The sequence below is a fragment of the Scyliorhinus torazame genome, chromosome 1, assembly GCF_047496885.1.
Source record: "Scyliorhinus torazame isolate Kashiwa2021f chromosome 1, sScyTor2.1, whole genome shotgun sequence".
NCBI classification, from domain to species: domain Eukaryota; kingdom Metazoa; phylum Chordata; class Chondrichthyes; order Carcharhiniformes; family Scyliorhinidae; genus Scyliorhinus; species Scyliorhinus torazame.
Window position 1 is genome coordinate 288,494,739 of NC_092707.1, and position 24,317 is coordinate 288,519,055.

Sequence of the window (24,317 nt, forward strand, 5' to 3'; positions counted from 1 at the left end):
TCCCGCTTTATGATAATTGTGGCGGGAACAGGGACGCAGGAAGGAGGGGGCCTCGCACAGTGAGGGGCCAAGGGCAAAGGGGGAAGCCGAGGTCAGCCAGAGTTCGCTGACTTCTGGGAGCAACATGGGGGGTGCAACTACGCTAGAGGGGGATCTAGCGGAGGGGGGGGGGGTGGAGTTAACTGGGTTGCTGCTGCCAAGGAGAAGGGGGAGCTATTATGGGACGGGGTGGTCGAGACGGGGGGGGGGGGGGGGCACGGTCGGTGGGATATACAGGTACGTGGGAACCGGGTGAGGAGCTGGGTTAAAAAAGGGGATGGCTAGTGGACAAGGGAAGGGGGGGGGGTAAAGAGCCCCCCAACCCAGCTGATCACGTGGAACGTGAGAGGGCTGAACGGGCCGATTAAAAGGGCACGGGTACTCGCACACCTGAAGAAATTAAAGGCAGATGTGGTTATGTTGCAGGAGACGCACTTGAAACTGATAGACCAGGTCAGACTACGTAAAGGATGGGTGGGGCAGGCGTTTCATTCGGGTTTAGATGCGAAGAATAGGGGGTGGCTATCCTAGTGGGGAAACGGGTACTGTTTGAGGCAAAGACCATAGTGGCGGATAGTGGGGGTAGATATGTGATGGTGAGTGGCAGATTGCAAGGGGAGGCGGTGGGTCTGGTGAACATATACGCCCCGAACTGGGATGATGCAAACTTTATGAGGCGTATGTTGGGGCGTATCCCGGACCTGGAGGCAGGAAAGTTGGTAATGGGGGGAGACTTCAATACGGTGCTTGATCCAGGGCTGGACCGGTTGAGGTCCAGGACCGGGAGGAGGCCGGCAGTGGCCAGGGTACTCAAGGACTTCATGGAGCAGATGGGAGGAGTAGACCCCTGGAAATTTATTAGGCCTAGGAGTAAGGAGTTCTCATTTTTCTCCCATGTTCACAAGGTATATTCACGGATAGACTTTTTTGTCTTGGGAAGGGCACTGATTCCGAAGGTGACAGGGACAGAGAATACGGCCATAGCCATTTCGGACCACGCTCCACATTGGGTAGATCTGGAGGTAGGAGAGGAAAAAGAACAGCACCCACTCTGGAGAATGGATATGGGCTTATTGGCGGATGAGGGGGTATGTCTAAGGGTGAGGGGGTGTATCGAAAGGTACTTGGAGCTTAATGACAACGGAGAGGTTCAGGTGGGAGTGGTCTGGGAGGCGTTGAAGGCAGCGGTCAGAGGGGAACTGATATCCATAAGGGCACATAAAGGGAAGCAAGAGGGTAAAGAAAGGGAGCGATTGTTGAAAGAACTTTTGAGGGTGGACAGGCAATATGCAGAGGCACCGGAGGAGGGACTGTACAGGGAAAGACAAAGGTTACATGTGGAATTTGACCTGCTGACCACGGGTAAGGCAGAGGCACAGTGGAGGAGGGCACAGGGTGTACAGTACGAGTATGGAGAGAAGGCGAGTCGGCTACTGGCCCACCAATTGAGGAAGAGGGGAGCGGCGCGGGAGATAGGTGGGGCGAGAGACGAGGAGGGAGAGATGGAACGGGGAGCGGAGAGAGTAAACGGGGTGTTCAAGGCATTCTATGAGAGGTTATATAAGGCTCAGCCCACGGAAGGGAAGGAGGGAATGATGTGTTTCCTGGATCAGCTGGAATTCCCGAAGGTGGGGGAGCAGGAGGGGGCAGGGCTGGGAGCTGGAGGTGGTGGTAAAGGGGATTGGGAGCATGCAGGCGGGGAAGGCCCCGGGACCGGATGGGTTCCCGGTGGAATTTTATAGGAAATATATGGACCTACTGGCCCCGCTCTTGACGAGAACCTTTAATGAGGCCAGGGAAAGGGGGAAGTTGCCCCCGACTATGTCGGAGGCGACGATATCGCTACTTTTGAAGAAGGAAAAAGACCCGCTGCAGTGTGGGTCCTACAGGCCCATTTCCCTTTTGAATGTAGATGCTAAGCTCCTGGCCAAGGTGATGGCGACGAGGATAGAGGATTGTGTCCCGGGGGTGGTCCACGAGGATCAAACTGGGTTTGTTAAGGGGAGACAGCTGAACACGAACATACGGAGGCTGCTAGGGGTGATGATGATGCCCCCACCAGAGGGGGAGGCGGAGATAGCGGTGGCGATGGACGCCGAGAAAGCATTCGACAGAGTGGAGTGGGATTATCTGTGGGAAGTGTTGAGGAGATTTGGCTTTGGAGAAGGGTTTATTGAATGGGTACAACTGCTATATAGGGCCCCGGTGGTCACGAACAGGCAGAGGTCTGACTACTTCCGTCTTTCTAGAGGGACGAGGCAGGGGTGTCCCCCGTCTCCGTTACTGTTTGCATTAGCAATTGAGCCCCTGGCCATAGCACTGAGGGGCTCCAGGAAGTGGAGAGGAGTACTCAGGGGAGGAGAAGAACACCGGGTATCATTGTATGCAGATGACTTATTGCTGTATGTTGCGGACCCGGTGGAGGGGATGCCAGAGATAATGCAGACACTCAGGGAGTTTGGGGAATTCTCGGGGTATAAATTGAATATGGGGAAGAGTGAGTTGTTCTGTGGTGCATTCAGGGGAGCAGAGCAGGGGAATAGATGATCTACCGCTGAGGAAGGTGACAAGAGATTTCCGGTACTTAGGGATTCAGATAGCCAGGAGTTGGGGAACCTTACATAGGCTTAAATCTAACACGATTGGTGGAACAGATGGAGGAGGATTTTAAGAGATGGGACATGGTGCCCCTGTCACTGGTGGGTAGGGTGCAGGCGGTCAAAATGGTAGTCCTCCCGAGATTCCTTTTTGTGTTTCAGTGCCTTCCGGTGATGGTCACGAAGGCTTTTTTCAAGAAAATCGAGAAAAGTGTCATGAGTTTTGTGTGGGCTGGGAAGACCCCGAGAGTGAGGAGGGTTTTTTTGCAGCGTAGCAGGGATGGGGGGGGACTGGCACTACCGAGCTTAAGTGAGTACTATTGGGCCGCCAATATCTCAATGGTGTGTAAGTGGATGGGAGAAGGGGAGGGAGCGGCGTGGAAGAGATTGGAGATGGCGTCCTGCAAAGGAACCAGCTTACAAGCACTGGCGACGGCGCCGTTGCCGTTCTCCCCGAAGAAATACACCACAAGTCCAGTGGTGGAGGCAACACTGAAAATTTGGGGGCAGTGGAGACGGCATAGGGAAATGACGGGAGCCTCGGTGCGGTCCCCGATAAGAAATAATCATAGGTTTGTCCCGGGGAGAACAGATGGGGGATTTAGAGCTTGGCAGAGAGCTGGGATTGTGCAACTGAGGGATCTGTTCTTAGACGGGACTTTTGCGAGTCTGGGAGCGCTGATGGAAAAATATGGGTTGCCCCAAGGGAATGCATTTCGGTACATGCAACTGAGGGCTTTTGCGAGGCAACAGGTGAGGAAATTCCCGCAGCTCCCGACGCAGGAGATTCAGGATAGAGTGATCTCAGGGACATGGGTGGGGGATGGTAGGGTGTCGGATATATACAGGGAAATGAGAGACGAGGGGGAGATCATGGTGGATGAGCTGAAGGGAAAATTGGAAGAGGAGCTGGGGGAAGAGATTGAAGAGGGGCTGTGGGCAGATGCCCTACATAGGGTAAACTCTTCGTCCTCGTGCGCCAGGCTTAGCCTGATACAATTCAACGTTTTGCACAGGGCGCATATGACCGGAGCAAGGCTCAGTAAATTTTTCGGGGTAGAGGATAGGTGTGGGAGATGCTCGAGGAGCCCAGCAAACCACACCCACATGTTTTGGTCATGCCCGGCACTGCAGGGGTTCTGGGTGGGGGTGGCGAATGTGCTTTCGAAGGTGGTGGGGGTCCGGGTCGAGCCAAGCTGGGGGTTGGCTATATTTGGGGTTGCAGAAGAGCCGGGAGTGCAGGAGGCGAGAGAGGCTGATGTTTTGGCCTTTGCGTCCCTAGTAGCCCGGCGAAGGATATTGCTTATGTGGAAGGAAGCCAAACCGCCGGGAGTGGAGACCTGGATAAACGACATTGCAGGGTTTATAAAACTAGAACGGATAAAGTTTGTACTAAGGGGTTCAGCTCAATGGTTCACCAGGCGGTGGCAACCGTTCATTAACTACATCGCAGAACGATAAAGGAAATGGGAAGGTAACAGCAGCAACCCAGGGGGGAGGGGGGGCTCAGGTGGGTCTTCAGGGGTGTGTTTTTGTATAGATATTTGTACTTGGTTATGTATACTGGATTGTTTGATTTTATTATTTGGGAGAGTTATTATTTTTGCTATGGCAGTTGCCATTTAGTTTATATATTATTTATCTATTTGTTAAAAAACGGTCACTGTTATTTATATTGTTTTATTGTTGTAAAAAGGAAAAACCTTTGTATGGTTTTGTTTGGCCGAAAAATTTGAATAAAATATATTTTTTTAAAAAGCATCCTATCGGGCTGCATTACAGCCTGGCATGGCAACTGCTCAGCCCAAGACCGTAAGAACCAACTGAGAGTCGTGAACTCAGCCCAGTCCATCACACAAATCTGCCTCCCATCCATTGACTGTCTACACTTCCCGCTGCCTTGGGAAAGCGGACAGCATAGTCAAAGACCCCTCCTACCCAGGTAATTCTCTCTTCCAACCTCTTCCATCGGGAAGAAGATACAAAAGTCTGAGAACACGCACCAACCGATTCAAAAACAGCATCTTCCCCGCTGTTACCAGACTCCTGAATGACCCTCTTATGGACCAAACTGATCTTTCCACGCATCTTCTCCATTGTATAGCACTACACTCCATATGCTTCACCCAATGTATTTACATTGTGTATGTATTCTATGTTCTATGTTTTTCATGTATGGAACGATCTGCCTGGACTGTACACAGAACGATACTTTTCCCTGTACCTCGCTCGGTACACTTTTTAAAAAATATATATTTTATTGCCAATTTTCAAACAGAGATTTTCCGTTTTTACAACTTAATAAAGGAATATGCATTAAAACGTTATTTAAATAATATTAAACTAACAACAAATGAAGAAAAAAAAGAGATAAACAAAAAGCAAATATCAGCAACTGGCAAAAAACAAAAACATGGGATAATCCCCCCCCCCCGGGTTGCTGCTGCTGTCTTTTCTGTTTTTCCATTATCGTTCCGCGAGATAGTCAAGGAACGGTTGCCACCGCCTGGTGAACCCCTGAGCCGATCCTCTTAACGCATATTTTATTCGCTCCAGTCTTATGAACCCTGCTACGTCGTTTATCCAGGCCTCCAAGCCCGGGGGCTTCGCTTCTTTCCACATGAGTAGAATCCTTCGCCGGGCTACTAGGGACGTAAAGGCCAGAACGTTGGCCTCTTTCGTCTCCTGCACTCCCGGTTCTTCTGCAACCCCAAATATAGATAACCCCCAGCTTGGTTTGACCCGGACCCCCACCACCTTTGAGACCACTCTTGCCACACCCTCCCAGAACCCATGCAGTGCCGGACACGATCAAAACATGTGGGGGTGGTTCGCCGAGCTTCCCGAGCACCTCCCACACCCATCCTCCACCCCAAAAAACCTGCTCAGTCTTGCTCCCGTCATATGCGCCCTGTGTAGAACCTTAAATTGAATCAGGCTAAGCCTGGCACATGAGGACAAGGAATTTACCCTGCTTAGGGCATCTGCCCACAGCCCCCCCTCAATCTCTTCCCCCAGCTCCTCTTCCCATTTTCCCTTCAGCTCCTCTACCATCATCTCCCCCTCGTCTCTCATCTCCCTGTATATTACCGACACTTTACCTTCTCCAACCCATGCCCCCGAAATCACTCTATCCTGGATCCCTTGCGTCGGGAGCTGCGGAAATTCCCTCACCTGTTGCCTCGTAAATGTCCTCACTTGCATGTATCAGAAAGCATTCCCTGGTGGCAACTTATATCTTTCTTCCAATGCTCCCAAGCTCGCAAACGTCCCGTCCACAAACAGGTCCTTCAGCTTCCTAATTCCTGCTCGCTGCCAACATTGAAATCCCCCATCTATCCTCCCCGGGACGAACCTGTGGTTATTCCTTATCGGGGACCACACCGAGGCACCCGTCACTCCCCTGTGTCGTCTCCACTGCCCCCAGATCTTCAAGGTCGCCACCACCACTGTCTTGTACCCCTATGTAATCAGAAGTAACCCGATCTTTGCCTATTTGTAACAACGCTTGCCACCGGGGCCCCGTACAGGAGTCTAACCCATCTACTGAACCCCTCCCCGAACCCAAATCTCTTCAGCACCTCCCACAAATAGTCCCACTCCACTCTATCGAATGCCTTCTCTGCATCCATCGCCACCACTATCTCTGCCTCCCCCTCCGGTGGGGGCATCATCATCACCCCCAGCAACCTTCGTATATTGGCGTTCAATTGTCTCCCTTTAACAAACCCTGTCTGGTCGTCATGTACCACCCCTGGGACGCACTCCTCTATCCTTGTCGCCATCACTTTGGCCAGCAGCTTGGCATCTACGTTTAGGAGGGGGATGGGCCTGTATGGCCCGCACTGCAGCAGGTCTTTGTCTCGTTTCAGAATTAACGGTATCGTCGCCTCCGACATTGTCGGGGGTAATGTCCCCCTTTCCTTAGCCTCATTGAAGGTTCTCGCCAGAAGCGGGGCCAGCAGGTCCATATACCTCCTGTAAAATTCCACCAGAAACCCATCTGGTCCCAGGGCCTTCCCTGCTTGCATATTCCCAATTCCTTTAATCACCTCCTCCACCTCAATCTGCGCCCCAAGACCTGCCACCTCCTGCTCCTCCACCCTCGGGAACTCCAGCTGGTCCAAAAAGTGTATCATTCCCTCTTTCCCGTCCGGGGGTTGGGACTTCTACAACCTCTCATAAAATGTCTTGAACACCTCGTTCACTTTCCCTGCTCTCTGCTCCATCTTTCCCGTTTCGTCCCTAACTCCTCTGATCTCTCTCGCTGCCCCCCTCTTCCGAAGTTGTTGGGCCAGCAGCCGACTCGCCTTTTCCCCATGTTCATATTGTATTCCCTGTGCCTTCCTCCACTGCGTCTCTGCCTTTCCAGTGGTCAGCAGGTCAAACTCCGTCTGTAGTCTTCGTCTTTCAGTGTATAGCCCTTCATCCGGGGCCTCCGCATACTGCCTATCCACCCTGAGAATTTCCCCAACCAATCTTTCTTTACCCTCTTGTTTCCCCTTGTGGGCTCTAATGGAAATCAGCTCTCCTCTAACCACCGCCTTCAACGCTTCCCATAGTACCCCCACCTGGACCTCCCCACCATCATTAACCTCCAGGTATCTTTCGATGCATCCCCTCACCCTTCCGCATACCCCCTCGTCCGCCAGTAGTCCCATGTCTAATCTCCAAAGTGGGCGCTGCTCCTTTTCCTCTCCGAGATCCAGATCCACCCAATGTGGGGTGTGATCTGAAATGGCTATAGCCGAGTACTCCGTTCCTGCCACTTTCGGGATCAGCGCCCTTCCCAAGCCAAAAAAGTCTATCCGGGAGTATACTTTATGGACGTGGGAGGAGGAGGAAAACTCTTTCCCCATCGGACTAGCAAATCTCCACGGATCTACCCCTCCCATCTGCTCCATAAATCCCTTAAGCACCTTGGCCGCTGCCGGGCTTCTCCCGGTCCTGGATCTGGACCGGTCCAGCCCTGGGTCCAGCACTGTGTTAAAATCCCCCCCCATTACCAAGTTTCCCGCCTCCAGGTCCGGGATACGTCCCAGCATTCGCTTCATGAATCCCGCGTCATCCCAGTTCGGGGCGTATACGTTCACCAGCACCACCGCCTCCCCTTGCAATCTGCCACTCACCATCACGTACCTGCCCCCACTATCCACCACTATGGTCTTAGCCTCGAACGATACCCGTTTCCCCACCAGTATTGCCACCCCTCTGTTTTTCGCATCTAACCCGGAGTGGAATACCTGTCCCACCCATCCTTTCCTCAGTCTAACCTGATCCGCCAATTTCAGGTGCGTGTCCTGGAGCATAACCACGTCCGCCTTCAGTCTCTAAGTGCGCAAACACCCTTGCCCTCTTAATCGGCCCATTTAAACCTCTCACATTCCACGTGATCAGTCGGGTTGGGGGGCCATTTACCACCCCCCTCGTCGACTAGCCATCCCCTTTTTTAAGCCAGCTCCTCACCCAGGTCTGTCCCCCAGACGGCGCCCTCCCGTCCCGACCACCTCGTCTCGTATCAGCTCCCCCTTACCCTCAGCAGCAGCAACCCAGTTAATCCCCCCCCCTCTCCCCCCGCTATATTCCCTTCTAGCTTGATTGCTCCCCCCATATTGCTTCCGGGAGTCAGCTAACTCTGGCTGACCTCGGCTTCCCCCGTTTATCCTTTGGCCTCCCTGCGTGTGAGGCCCCCTTCCTTCCTGCGCCCTTTTTCCCGCCTCAATTTCCATAGCACGGGAAAAAAAACCGCGCTTCCCTCTCGGCCCCGCCCCTAATGACGCAGTTCCCTCATTCCCCTTCCCGGTCCCCTTTTCCACCGGCGCCCACATTTCTTTGTGTCCACCCCCCCTCGGGGGGGGGATTCCCCGTCCAACATTCTTACATATTAGCCCTCCCCTCTCCCCACTTTACATTTCTGTGCCACCACCTCGCTACCTCTCTCCAGACATCAATTTCTCAAGTCTAGTCCAATTTCTCATCCTGAATGAATGTCCATGCCTCCTCCGCCGTCTCAAAGTAGTGGTGTTTGCCCTGGTGTGTGACCCACAATCTTGCCGGCTGCAGCATCCCAAATTTGACTTTCTTCCTATGGAGCACCGCCTTGGCCCGATTGAAGCTCGCCCTCCTTCTCGCCACCTCCGCACTCCAATCTATATATACGCGTATCACCGCGTTCTCCCACTTGCTGCTCCGTGTCCTCTTAGCCCAACTCAGGACCATCTCCCTGTCCCTGTAGCGGTGGAACCTCACCACTATTGCTCGTGGTGTTTCCCCTGCCTTTGGTCTTCTCGCGAGGACCCGGTACGCTCCCTCCACTTCCAGGGGGCCCGTTGGGGCCTCAGCTCCCATTAGAGTATGGAGCATCGTACTCACATACGCCCCAGCATCAGTCCCCTCTGTCCCTTCAGGGAGACCTAAAATCCTTAGATTCTTCCTCCTCGAGCTGTTCTCCAGGGCTTCCAGCCTTTCTATGCACCTCTTATGTAGTGCCTCGTGCGTCTCCGTTTTTACCACCAGGCCCTGTATCTCGTCTTCGTTCTCGGCTGCCTTTGCCTTCACTCCACGGAGTTCCATCGCCTGGACCGTTTGTGTTTCCTTCAATCCCTCGATTGCCAGTAACATCGGCGCCAGCACCTCTTTCTTGAGCTCCTCCACACATCGTCGGAGGAACTCCTGCTGTTCCGGGCCCCATACCATCTGGGCTCCCTCGGCCGCCATCTTGCTTCTCCCTTCTCTTCCCTGCCACTGCTCCAGAGGATCCTCCGCAATCTGGACACTGCTGTCGCTCCTTTCCATCCATACCCGGGGGGACTTCTTCCTTTGTCACCTCACACTGGGTTAGGCCGCAAAAAAGTTCCGTTGGGGCTCCCGATAAGAGCCCAAAAGACCGTTGAAACGGGAGGTGCCGCAACGTGCGGCTTGGCTGGTCATCGTCGCAACCGGAAGTCGTACCTCGGTACACTTAACAGTAAGTCTAAAGCCAAACCCAGAGACCGAAGCATGGACATTTCCGCTGACTCGTCACAAATTCAAAATTTATTGATCATATATTCCTATGAGGATTTCCAATCTCAAAGATGATCTGAAACACTGAAGGCTGTTGAGGATCTAGTCAAGAAACCAAACAGCTTCACCCGATATCAGCACATGCAACAGAAAGATAAACTGTAATGTCCCACTCAGCGATTAGTTAACTGTCTAGTTAATAAGACGATAAGACATAGGAGCAGAATTAGGCCATTCGGCCCATCAAGTCTGCTCCGACATTCAATCATGGCTGATATTTTCTCAGCCCCATTCTCCTGCCTTCTCCCCATAACCCCTGATCCCCTTATTAATCAAGAGCCTATCTATCTCTGTCACTCAGTGATTAGGCCTCCACAGCCTTCTGCGACAAAGAGTTGCACAGATTCACCACCCTCTGGCTGAAGAAATTTCTCCTCATCTTGGTTTTAAAGGATCGTCCCTTTAGTCTGAGATGGTGTCCTCTGGTTCTAGTTTTTCCTACAAGTGGAAATGTCCTCTCCACATCCACTCTATCCAGGCCTCGCAGTATCCTGTAAGTTTCAATAAGATCCCCCCATATCCTTCTAAACCCCAACGAGTACAGACCCAGAGTCCACAACCGTTCCTCATATGACAAGTTCTTCATTCCAGGGATCATTCTTGTGAACCACCTCTAGACCCTTTCTAAGGCCAGCACATCCTTCCTTAGATACAGCGCCCAAAACTGCTCGCAATATTCCAAATGGGGTCTAACCCAGAGCCTTATACAGCCTCAGGAGTACATCCCTGGTCTTGTATTCTAGCCCTCTTGACATGAATGCCAACATTGCATTTGTCTTCTTAACTGCCGACTGAACCTGTACATTAACCTTAAGAGAATCGTCGTATAAGTAGCTGAAGACTATAAATGGCACAGTAAGTAAATGCATCCCATCAACAGAAGCCAATATCAGCAATATTAAGTTTATTGTGGTCAATATTAAACTGTAAAAATTAGTCCTTACCTCTATCTGAAGGACTGTGAGGTCCAGGAAGGTATTCTCATTGCGTACACTGATCAGACTTTTGGGGCCTTTGCAGCCCATGCTAGTTCCAAGTCCTCCATTCAACTTGACCACCACTAATTTGCTTAAAAGCGAAGAAACATCATCCGACAACCCTCGGACCTGTATTTTATCATATGACTGAATCTGGAAGCAGAGAATGTATTCCATTAACCATCATGATGCTCTATTCAAGGTAACGAGTGCCAAAATCTGCAGGAAATTCAGTAACAATTGATAAACAGCTTGTTTGAATGCACTTTAAAAAAATTTTTTTAAAAGAAGTCCTTAGTTTCATCACTTTTTTTTAATACTTTGTTTGGTCAGGATCAGTATTTCTTTTACAGTTCCCTTGATAGGTCATCATTATTCCTTTAATCGATGGATGTAAGCTGTGGTGCAGTGGGTAGAACTCTCACCATTCACTCAGAAGGTTGTGGGTTCAAGTCCTGCTTCAGGGACTTGAGCACAAAATCCCAGGCAGTCCAAATCTGCTGTATTATTATTGGACAGCAAACGCCAGGAAGGTTCGGGGCTAGGGTAGGGAGCCGGAGGCTATGTAGGTGATGATTGAGGCAAGCTCTTGTAGAGGGTCGGGATTGCGGGCACTGGCAATGATGCCACTTCCTTTTGCCCCAGGGAAGTATTCCAATAGTCTTGTGATGGTGGCCACGCTGAATACATAGAGCCAGGTGGTGTCACTGAAGCAGAAGCCACATGAACAACCTCAGGAGTTTGTGGTCCGGTTCCATAGTTATCGGGAAAAGGAAAAAACTTTAAGATGGGAGCTCTGTGGAGACAGCCCTGCCCCATATGTGGCTGCCGGCTCCGAGGCTGAGGTTTCCCTACCCTCGTCTTTGCTGGCCTTTCGACTGGGCAGCTGATCTTTTTCCCATTTTTCCTTGTCGGTGCGGTTAACGGGAGTTAGGCTGGGGAATTGTAGAGATTCTTGGTGCCTATTTGCTGGGGTTAAAAGGTCGTAACCGAAGATTTCATGCGAGAGCCACCTTTCGTGTGACTGCTCAGTTCATGGCCGCCACCGGAAGTCCCCAGTTAGTTGTATTCTAATACATGCAAATGAGCTGTTTGTATGAAGCCCGCTATGGCCGGCGGGAAGGGAGCGGAGACTAGGGGCGTGTTTGCCGACAGTTGCCAATCCTGTTTTTGGCCTGACACGAGATTCTCTGCCTGATCGGGATTCCTGATCTTGGTGGCGGGGAATGGAGAATCCTGCCACATCCAGTCATGATTGCTGGTGGACAATTTGTGTTTTATAACTGAAAATTACAAACAGATAAAATATTCAACGAGGTCCATACAATAACTAAAAAAATATCCCCTGCCGCCCAACCCGTCCCCATTTAAAAAAACTTCAGTTAACCATTTTCCAGAATAATACCATTACATCCATTTATTTTTTAAAATATAAATTTAGAGTACCGAATTTTTTCCCCCAATTTAACATGGCCAATCCGCCTAACCTGCACATCTTTTGGGTTGTGGGGGCGAAACCCACGCAAACACGGGAAGAATGTGCAAATTCCACACGGACAGTGACCCAGGGCCGGGATTCGAACCCTGGTCCTCAGCGCCATAGTTCCAGTGCTAACCACTGCGCCGCGTGCTGCCCTATTACAACCATTTATGTACAACAGTTGACAGTATTCCAACCTTTTCACCCACCCCCCTGCAAACCCAAAAGAAACAACAACCAATCCCCAATGCCCCCCCGCCCCCCACCCCCACCTGACAAAAAGTTGATGGTGACCAACTCTCTGAAAAAGGAAATAAACAGCTGCCACCCGAGGTAGAATCCTTCAGCCGACCCTCTCATTGGGTACTTGATATTTTCTAAGTGTAAAAATTCCATCAGGTCAGCGAGCCAAGCCACTGCAATGGGCAGGGACGAGGACCTCCAGCCAAACAAGATTCGCCTATGGGCTCTAAAGGAAGCAAAGGCAAGAGCATCGGCCTTCAACTCTGTCTCTAACTCCGGCAAGTTGGAGACACCAAAAACAGCCACCAAAGGACATGGCTCCACGAATGCCCGACATGGTGCTGAAGGAGACCCAAAAGTTCACAAGCCCAGGGCAGGACCAGAACATGTATGTGAGATGGGCAGGGCCCCCAGAGGACTGCTCGCACCTAACCCCTATGTCAGCCCTGGTCAAATGCACCCTATGCACCACCTTGAAGTGTATCAGACTGAGCCAAACGCACAAAGAGGTAGAGTTGAGTCTATATTTGCCACCCAGTAGTAATAACAGATTGGGTAATGCAAGACCCAAACCCCTATGGACCCGGCCAGGCAAAAAGACAACTTCCTCAGGGGAGCTCCCCAAAAAACATTCACTTTTACGCCGAAAACGTGCCAAAACTCTAGCAGTTGCATTATCTTGCCCGTCATATACAGTAACATGGACTCCATCCTTCTATGCCACCCCTGCACCTTTTCAATATTCACACCGCAGTAATAATAACAGGTTGGGCAATGCAAGACCCACTGACTGTCTATTCCTTTGTTTAAAAAAAACCTGCACTTCCACAGGGTTCTACCACCAAAATAAAAGATGGGATCATCTTATTAACACCTGTAAAAAAAAAAAAAAAAAAGGCTTTGAAAGGAAAACTGGAAGACACAGAAACAGAAATCTTTGGAGGATATACATTTTAATCGATTGGATTCTTCCAGCCAAAGTCAGCGGGTGGTTATCCCATCCCTTCAGGTCCTCCTTCACCACTCTAACCAGGACCCCAAATTTTAGCTTCTGTAATGAGGCCCAGATAACAAAAGTTGGACCCGGCCAGGCAAAAAAACAACTTCCTCAGGGGGGCTCCCCTTCCTGGGGATTCATCGGAAAACATTCACTTTTACCCAGGTTCAACCTGTACCCCAAAAATGAGCTAAAACACTTGAGCAGTTTCATTATCTTTTCTAGTAGTTGAAGGTACAGGGGAGATGTCAGAGGTAGGTTCTTTACACAGAGAGTGGTGGGTGTGTGGAATGCACTGCGAGCAGTGGTGGTGGAGTCAGAGTCATTAGGGACATTTAAGCGACTCTTAGACAGGCACAAGACAGCAGTAAATTGAAGGGGTGTAGGTTAGGTTGATCTTCGATTAGGATAAATGGTCGGCACTGTCATGATATGCACTCATGCACATAATGAGATACAGACAGGCAGTGGCAGATACCCAGTACAGCCAATAAACACACAGGACAGAACACAACCAATCACCAGGCAGAACACTAGAAGGTGGTCTCCCACTATAAAACACACGAGGCATCAACACTCTGCCTCTTTCCACTGGTGACAACTGTAGTGACAGTCAGGGTGTATATATCAGTTAGCACCTTCTACACGTGACTCAGAGCTAGTCTGGTCTAGTTAGTTATAGTAAGCACGCATAAATTAGTAGAGTGTCAAACCCACAGCGAACTGTGTGCACTGCTTAACAAGTTCAATAAAGCGTATTGAACTAACATCAAAGTTTGGAGTCTACATTCAAGTACAACTGCATCCAGTTACAGTCCGTGTTACCCCAGGGTGATTAACACGACAGGCACAACATCCTGGGCTGAAGGGCCTGTACTGTTCTATGTTCTGCATTGGAGAGAGGGCCTGTCATATACAGTAACAGGTCGTCTGCACAAGGACACCCTATGCACCCTGCCCCCTCTATCTATTCCCCTCCACTTTGTGGATGACCTCAGTGCGATAGTCAAGAGTTTCAATAGCCAGGGCATACAATAGAGGAGACAATGGACATCCCTGTCTCGGACCGCTTCCCAGTTAGAAGTATTTGGAGTTTACATAATTTGTAGAGGACCCCAGATCCAGGATATAAACCTAGGTCCAAAGCCAAATCTGCCCAAGATGCAAATAAATAGCTCCAATCCACCCTACTGAACGCCTTCTCTGCATGCTGCAAAATAACCATCTCCGTTTCAGGTAATGGAGAGGGGGACAGAACCACAGCCTCTGGACATTGCCTGACAGTTGTCGCCCCTTAATAAATCCAGTCTGGGGCAGCACGATGGCGCAGTGGGTTTGACCTGCAGCCTCACAGCGCTGAGGTCCCAGGTTTGATCCCAGCTCTGGGTCACTGTCTGTGTGGAGTTTGCACATTCTCCCCGTGTTTGCATGGGTTTCGCCCCCACAACCCAAAGATGTGCAGGCTAGGTGGATTGGCCATGCTAAATTGCCCCTTAATTGGAAAACATTAATTGGGTACTCAAAATTTTAAAAAAGACAATTAAAAAAAATAATAAATCCTGTCTGGTCTTCTGAAATTATCCCGGGGGAAAGGACTCAAAGCGCCTTGCCAATACCTTAGATAGTTCCGACTCGTACAGGGTCCGATAGAACGCTTCGTACGCCCCATTAACCTTGATTGGGGCGGAGACCAGTCTAACATTCCTGAATTTCCCAGGCCACCTGCCCTTTCAGCTGATGAGCCAGCAGGCGACTAGCCTTCTCCCTGTGTTCATAGAGAGCCCCACGAACAGCCGCAGCAAACACACTGCCCTGTCCATGGATGGAAGCCCAAACTCCATCTGTAGCTTCTTCCTGCTAGCCAGCAATTATGGTGTCTGATTGATCGAATATTAATGCCTTTAAGATGGCATCCGCCAACCTCTGCCTCTGCTTATTTGCTTTAAAGGAGAAAATCTCCCCTCTAACGACCACCTTCAGCACCTCCCATAGCATTGAAGGGGAAATCTCCTCACTGATATTAAAGCTCAAATATTCATCAATGACAAGAGGAAGCCCTCTCGCAAAAACCTTTATCCGCCAACAGCTAAGTATATCAAACCTCCAAAGGGGGTGTTGAGCGGGACCCGAGCCGACCATCATGTTTACATAGTACAGGGCACGATCAGAGATCACCATTGCGGAGTATCCCAACTCCACCACTCCCAGCTGCAAGGCCTGCTGACTACAAAAAAAATTGTCCATCGTTTTGAACATTCCGCGAGCAAGGATAGACTTTTTTGTGCCAAGAGAGCGCCTTCCAGGGGTAACAAATGCGGAATACCCCGCGATTGTAATCGCCGATCTTGCGCCACATTACATAGATGTGTGGTTGGAGAAGGGATGGGCACAACCCCCCCAATGGAGGCTGGATGCAGCTCTCCTCGCCGATAGGGAATTCTGTTCTAAAATATCCCAAGCCATCGACGATTATGAATCCTGCAACCAGAAAAGGGAGGTTTCACACACCAGGTTCTGGGGGGCACAGAAGGCAGTGATCAGGGGTGAAATCACAGCCTATTGGGCCCTTAGGGTCAGGAAAGAAAAGGCAGCAAGCAGCAGCTGATCAACTCCAACTAGAGGTGGATCAGTGGTACTCCACAGCCCCAACCGTGGAACTGCTGGCAGAAAGGAAAAAGCTGCAGAATTTGACCTGCTCGCCACATGGAAGGCAGTCCACCAGCTCTGCCAGGCACGGAGGGCCTTCTACGAACAAGAAGACAAGGCCAGCTGCATGCTGGCACACCAGTTGAGAAAACTGGCAGCTGCGAAAGAGGTAGCTCAAGTTAAGGACAAAAACAATAGGGTAGTAGCAGACCCAAACTAGGTTAACAAGACCTTCATGAACTTTTACCGAGGGCTATACACATCCAAGCTCCCAGAGATGAACAGTTGGAGATGAACAGTTCCTCAACAGACTGTATATACTGATGGTGGGGAAGAACAGGAAACAAGATCTGGAAGCACCGCGAGAGCTGGGTGAGATCCTGGAGTGCATTAATTCCATGCAGTCATGGAAAGCACCGGGACCAGATGGGTTCCTGATATAAAAGATTCTCACCAGCTCTGGCCCAACACCTGTGGGAAATGTTCAACTACTCATTGTCAAAAGGGCCCTGCGGCCTTCGCTGGCCCAAGCATCGATCTCCTCGATCCCCAAAAATGACAAAGACCTGAGAGTATGGATCACACAGACCTATTTCTCTCTTAAATACTGATGCGCAATTTCCAGCAAAAACACTGCTGAGGTGACTGGGGAGTTGCCTGCTAGAGGTGATCATGGAATATCAGCCTGTGTTTGTCAAGGGCAGACAGCTAACAGTGAACATCAGACGCCGCTTGAACGTAATAATTACCCCATCCAGGAAGAGGACACCAGAGTCTCCCTCGATGCGGAGAAAGCCTTTGATCGAGTAGAATGGAGGCACTTCATGGAGGTGCTTTAACGGCTTGGTTTCGGAACAGGGTTCACCAAGTGGCTGAGCGTGTGGACAAACGGCACCAGCTCCATATACATCTGGCTGCACAGGGGAACAGGACAGGGGATGCTTGCTATCCCCGCATCTGTTCACGCTGGCAATTGAGCCACTCGATACCGCCCTTTGATCGGTGGATTGGTGGACGGGCATTCAGAGAGGGGGCAGAGTGAATGGAGTCTCTATGCAGATGACCTGCTCCTCTACGTGTCGACCCCCCTAGCCAGCATGGGAAAGATAACTGGACTTCTCAAGTTACAAACTCAATCTGGGAAAGAGCAAAATCATCCCAGTGAACCCCCGAGAGGGAGGAGCAGAGCTGGAGGAACTGCCTTTTGAAGTAACCTAGACCTGGGGATTCAAGTGGCTCACACTTGGAAGGGGCTCCACAAATGGAAGCTCTCCGACCTGGTGGAGGTGAAGAGAGACCTGCAAAGATGGGACTCGCTCCGTTGCTGGTTGCAAGGGTACAGATGGTCAAAATGAATATGCTGCCTCGGTTTCTCTTCGTGTTCGGATCACTCCCGCTCTGCATCCCCAAATCCTCCTTCCCCAGGGTCAACAGGTTAATCATGGCCTTCATCTTTTTTAAAAATATATATTTATTAAAGTTTTTCAACAAAACAATTTTTTCCCCCTTACAAACAATAAACCCCACCCCCGTAACAAAATAACACAAAATCGCCCTGAGCAAGATATATACATGGTAAGATGATATATTTACATAGCTTTATACACTGGCTCTCGCCCATTTGTGCCAGTTTCCCCCACCCTCCATCCTCCATGTTATCCCCCGCTCCTCCGTCCCCTCAAGCAATCTCTCGTCTCCCCCCCCCCCCCCCCCCCACCAGGGTAGCTGCTGCTGACCGACCTTCCTCTAACGCTCCGCGAGGTAGTCTAGGAACGGTTGCCACCGCCTGTAGAACCCCTGCGCAGACCCCCTTAAGGCAAACTTAATCCTCTCCAACTTTATGAACCCGGCCATGTCGTTTGTCCAGGCCTCCACGCTGGGGGGCTTCGCCTCTTTCCACATTAGCAAGATCCTTCGCCGGGCTACCAGGGACGCAAAGGCCAGAATGCCGGCCTCTTTCGCCTCCTGCACTCCCGGCTCGTCCACTACTCCAAATATTGCTAGCCCCCAGCTTGGCTTGACCCGGACTTTCACCATCTGAGATATTGCTCCCGCCACTCCTCTCCAGAACCCCTCCAGTGCCGGACATGTCCAGAACATGTGGACATGGTTCGCCAGGCTCCCTGAACATCTTCCGCATCTGTCCTCTACCCCAAAGAACCTACTCAACCTCGCCCCCGTCAGGTGCGCTCTGTGAACCGCCTTAAATTGTATCAGGCTGAGCCTGGCACAAGGAGGAGGAATTAACCCTACCCAGGGCGTCAGCCCACAAACCTTCCTCGATCTCCTCCCCCAGCTCCTCCTCCCCCAGCTCCTCCTCCCATTTACCCTTCAACTCTTCTGCTAGCGCTTCCCCCTCTTCTTTCATCTCTTGGTGTATTGCCAAAACCTTGCCCTCCCCGACCCATACACCCGAGATCACCCGGTCTTGAATTTCCTGTGTCGGGAGCAGCGGGAATTCCCTGACCTGCCGCCTCACAAAGGCCCTCACCTGCATATATCTGAATGCATTTCCCGGGGGTAGCTCAAACTTCTCCTCCAGTGCCCCTAGGCTCACAAATATCCCGTCGATGAACAGGTCCCCCATTCTTCTAATCCCCGCCCGGTGCCAGCCCTGGAACCCCCCGTCCATCTTCCCCGGGACAAACCGGTGGTTACCCCTGATCGGGGACCACACCGAGGCTCCCACTGCACCCCTATGCCGTCTCCACTGGCGCCAGATCCTTAACGTTGCCGCCGCCACCGGGCTCGTGGTGTACTTTGATGGCGAGAGCGACAGCGGTGCCGTCACCAGCGCCCCCAAGCTCGTTCCTTTGCAGGACGCCATCTCCATCCTCTTCCATGCCACCCCCTCTCCCTCCATAACCCACTTACGGATCATCGCCACGTTTGCTGCCCAGTAGTAGCTCCCTCGGTTTGGCAGCGCCAGCCCTCCTCGGTCCCTACTGCGCTCCAGGAACCCTCTCCTTACCCTCGGGGTCTTATTCGCCCACACAAACCCCATAATACTCCTACCTACTCTCTTAAAAAAGCCCTTGGTAATCACGATGGGGAGGCACTGGAACACAAACAAAAACTTCGGAAGGACCACCATTTTGACCGACTGCACTCTACCCGCCAACGAGAGCGGCAACATGTCCCATCTTTTGAAGTCCACCTCCACTTGGTCCACCAACCTAGTCAGATTCAATTTGTGTAGGGCCCCCCAGCTCCTGGCTATCTGGATCCCTAGATACCGAAAACTCCCCTCCGCCCTCCTCAGCGGTAGGTCCCCTATCCCTCTTTCTTGGTCCCCTGCCTGTAGTACAAAAAGCTCGCTCTTCCCTACATTGAGCTTATAGCCCGAGAACTCCCCAAACTCCCTCAAAGTCTGCATGACCTCCACCATCCCCTCCATTGGGTCCGCCACGTACAGCAGCAGGTCGTCCGCGTATAGCGACACCCGATGCTCTTCTCCCCCGCGGACCACCCCCTCCATTTATTAGACTCCCTCAGTGATATGGCCAAGGGTTCGATCGCCAATGCAAACAACAGGGGGGACAGAGGGCACCCCTGCCTCGTTCCAGCCGAAAGTACTCCGACCTCCGCCGGTTCGTCACCACACTTGCCACCGGGGCGCTGTAAAGGAGCTTAACCCAGCTAATAAACCCTCCCCCGAACCCGGCCTTCATCTTTTTTGGTGGTGGTGGTGGGAGACACATTTCTGGACACAATGATAGGGTTGGACTGGTTAGGGGACGACAAGTGTGGTGACATCTACAGATGACTTATAGAAAAGGTCAGGACCCCACTGGGGGAGGACTCTGGATCGAGGCACTGCACAGAATCAATGCCACCCCTCCAATTGGGGGGGGGGGGAAAAGAGAGAGTGAGAGTGAGAGTGAGAGTGAGAGTGAGAGTGAGAGAGAAAGAAACTTCGCTTGGATGGAAGGGCGCTCGTGAAAAACACATTTCCATTATTAAAAGTTAACCCCTCTCCACAATTGTGCAGCACTGCCACTCCTGGGTATAATGCCAGGCTGGTTTTTGCACATCCTTCACTTAATCCATAGAACAATGTATATGTGTTTCTCAATACATTTATCCTCAAGTGTTGTGAATTTGCATTATCATTTATGCAATTCTGCAAGTTTGATTAATTACACAATTATAGACAACTAAAAACGAAGCCATATGGATGAAGTGCGCACGGGATTTGGTATAAGACGAGCAGTACGAACAGATTTCTCTTTCTGCATATAATAAAAAGGACACAGGCTACTTTTCATGGACCATATTTAAATTGTTCAGCATTTTTCTTCTACTTCCTGACCTGTGAGCCAGAATTAAACTCGAGGATGTTCTTCAGTCCCCAATATAAATCACTCCCTGTTCACTGGTGCCCTCACAGAATACATGTCCCTTGTTAACGAACCAAGACCTTAAGTCTCAACACAGGAAGTCTGGTAGTTGGGAAAAATTAACTCCTTTGCTCCTGCAACTTTATGGCCATAGAATTGGAAAAGTGACCCAAATACAAAATAAACTCGAAAATTTAAAACTTTAAATCAAGAAAATTATTTTTTTTAAAAGTGGAGAACAGAAAATGTACTTTAAATTGAACTAGACAAGGGCGGCATGGTGGCGCAGATAGCACTGCTGCCTCACGGCGCCAAGGACCAGAGTTTGATCACGGCCCCGGGTCAGTGTGTGGAGTTTGCCCATTTCTCCCCACGTCTGCGAGGGTTTCATCCCCACAACCCAAAGATGTGCAGGGTAGGTGGGGTTGGCCACGCTAAATTGCCCCTTAATTGGAAAATAATTGGGTACTTTAAAAAAAAAATGTATTTTTAAAATTGAACTAGATATATGTTGTACAGGTTTATGATGTAGTGCATCTACAATAGTGGGTAATTACACCATTGTGAAGACCACAAACAAAACTTGGTGGAATTTTTAGAATCATAGAATTTACAGCGCAGAAGGAGGCCATTCAGCCCATCGAGTCTGCACCGGCTCTTGGAAAGAGCACCCTACTTAAGCCCACGCCTCCAGCCTATCCCCATAACCCAGTAACCCCACCTAACCTTTTGGACACTAAGGGGCAATTTAGCATGGCCAATCCACCTAACCTGCGCATCTTTGGTCGGTGGGAGGAAACCGGAGCACCCGGAGGAAACCCGCACAGACATGGGGAGAAAGTGCAAACTGCATATGCACCAACGACGTAGCTAAGAAAAGGGATGAGGATCTAAAAAGTGATTTTAGGGAGTTAGGTTGGAAGCTAAAGAGCAGGACATGCAAAGTAGTCATCTCAGGATTGCTACCGGTGCCACGTGCCAAGTGAGGCAAGGAACAGAGAGCGAGTGCAGCTGAACACGTGGCTACAGGGCTGGTGCAGGAGGGAAGGCTTCAGATATGTGGATCATTGGGATATCTTCTGGGGAAGGTGGGATCTGTACATGAAGGATGGATTGCACCTAAACTGGAGGGGCACCAATATCCTGGATGGGAGGTTTGCTAAAGCTCTTCGGGAGGATTTAAACTAGTTTGGCAGGAGGATGGGAATCAGAGTTGTGGATCAGAGAATAGGGTAGCTGTTGAACAGGCAGAAATAGTAAGCAGCAAGTCTGTGAGGAAGGATACAGTTGATAGGTCAAAGTTGCACTCAGTGGAATGGGTTTAAGTGTGTCTGTTTCAATGCAAGGAGTGTCAGGAATAAGGGAGATGAAGAGCATGGATCAGTACTTGGAACTATGATGTTGTGGCCATTACGGAGACATGGATTTTACAGGGGCATGAATGGCTGTTAGATGTTCCGGGGTTTAGATGTTTTCAGAAGAATAGGGAAGGAGGTAAAAGAGGAGGGAGAGTGGCACTGTTAATTAGGGAGTGCACCACAGCTTCAGAAAAGGAGGTAGTTGAGGAGGGTTTGTCTACAAGAAAGGAGCAGTCACTTCATTGGGAGTTTTCTATAGACCCCCCAATAGCAGCAGTGAGATAGAGGAACAGATTGGGCGGTAGATCTTGGAAAAGTGCAGAAGTAACAGATTTGTTGTCATGGGTGACTTTAACTTCCCTAATATTGACTGGAACCTCCTTAGTGCAAATGGTTTGGATGGAGCAGATTTTGTCAGGTGTGTACAGGAAGGATTCCTGACTCAATATGTAGATAGGCCGACTAGAGGGGAGGCCATATTGGACTTGGTGCTCGGCAACAAACCAGGCCAGGTGTCAGATGTCTCAGTTGGAGAGCATTTCGATGACAGTGACCGTAACTCCTTGACCTTTACCATAGTCATGGAGAGGGATAGGAACAGACAGTATGGGAAGGTATTTAATTGGGGGAGGGGAAATTGTACTGCTATTAGACAGGAGCGGAGGAGCATAAAGTGAGAACAATTGTTCTTGGGGAAATGCACAACAGCAATGTGGGGGTTGCTTAAGGAGCACTTGCTGCGGGTGCTGGATGGTTTTGTCCCACTGAGACGAGGAAAGAATGGCAAGGTGAAGGAGCCTTGGATGACAAGAGAAGTGGAGCTACGAGTCAAGAGAAAGAAGAAAGCTTATGCAAGGTTGAGGAAGCAAGGATCTGACTCGGCTCTAGAGGATTACAAGGTAGCCAGGAAGGAACTCAAAAATGGACTGAGGTGAGCTAGAAGGGGGCATAAAAAAGGCCTAGCGGGAAGGATTAGGGAAAACCCCAAGGTGTTCTATACTTATGTGAGAAATACAAGGATGATCAGAGTGAGTAGGACAGATCAGGGATAGTGGAGGGAACTTGTGCCTATAGTCTGAGGAGATGGAGGAGGCCCGAAGTGACTATTTTGCTTCAGTATTCACTAGAGAGAGGGACCTTGTTGCTCATAAGAACAGTGTGAACCAGGTTAATAGACTCAAACAGGTTGATATTAAGAAGGAGGATGTGCTGGAAATTTTGAAAAGCATCAGGATAGATAAGTCCCCTGGGCCTGACGGGATATACCAAAGGTTACTACGGGAAGCGAAGGAGGAGATTGCTGCGCCATTGGCGATGACCTTTGCGCCCTCCCTCTCCAATGGAGTAGTACCGGATGATTGGAGGGAGGCGAAAGTTGTTCCCCTGTTCAAGAAAGGGAATAGGGAAATCCCTGGGAATTACAGACCCATCAGTCTTACGTCTGTGGTGAGCAAAATATTGGAAAGGATTCTGAGAGATAGGATTTATGATTATTTAGAAAAACAGAGTTTGATTAAAGATAGTCAGCATGGCTTTGTGAGAGGCAGGTCATGCCTCACAAGCCTCATTGAATTATTTGAGGATGTGACGAGACACATTGATGAAGGTCAGGCAGTGGGTGTGGTGTATATGGATTTCAGTAAGACATCTGATAAGGTTCCCCATGGTTGGCTCATTCAGAAAGTTAGGGGCCATGGGATACAGGGAAATTTGGCTGTCTGGATACAGAATTGCTGGCCGAAAGAAGCGAGTGGTAGTGGATGGAAAGTATTCCGCCTGGAGGTCAGTGACCAGTGGTGTCCCGCAAGGATCTGTTCTGGGACCTCTACTCTTTGTGGTTTTTATAAGTGACTTAGATGAGGAAGTGGAAGGGTGGGTTACTACGTTTGCCAATGGCACGAAGGTTGGGGGAGTTGTAGATAGTGTTGAGGGTTGTTGCAGGTTACAACAGGACATTGACAGGATCCAGCACTGGGCTGAGAAGTAGCAGATGGAGTTCAAACTTGATAAATGAGAAGTGATTCATTTTGGAAAGTCGAATTTGAATGCTAAATACAGGGTTAAAGGCAAGATTATTGGAAGTGTGGAGGAACGGATGGATCTTGGGTCCATGTAATAGATCCCTCAAAGTCGCCACCCAGGTTGATAGGGTTGTTAAGGCGGCGTATGGTGTGTTGGCTTTCATTAACAGGGGGATTGAGTTTAAGAGCCGCAAGGTTTTGCTGCAGCTTTATAAAACTCTAGTTAGACCACACTTGGAATCTTGTGTCCAGTTCTGGTCGCCTCATTATAGGAAGGATGTGGATGCTTTGGAGAGGAGATTTACCAGGATGCTGCCTGGACTGGAGGGCATGTCTTATGAAGAAAGGTTGAGGGAGCTAGGGCTTTTCTAACTGGAGCAAAGAAGCCAGAGAGGTGACTTGATAGAGGTGTACAAGGTGATGAGAGGCATGGATAGAGTGGATAGTCAGAGACTTTTCCCCAGGGCTGAAATGGCTGTCACAAGGGGACATAATGTTAAGGTGATTGGAGGAAGGTACAGGGGAGATGTCAGAGGTAGGTTTGTTACACAGAG

The 24,317-nt window shown here is 50.3% G+C and overlaps 1 protein-coding gene across 1 annotated transcript in view; it reads right to left on the minus strand.

Annotated features, from left to right (window-relative positions):
- The window catches only part of ugp2b (UDP-glucose pyrophosphorylase 2b), a 58,673-nt gene that overhangs the window by 21,075 nt on the left and 13,281 nt on the right, over positions 1-24,317 (minus strand). The window contains exon 3 of the mRNA XM_072507187.1: positions 10,646-10,831. Within this exon, the coding sequence (XP_072363288.1) occupies positions 10,646-10,831 (186 nt within the window). The remainder of the gene's footprint in view (positions 1-10,645; positions 10,832-24,317) is intronic.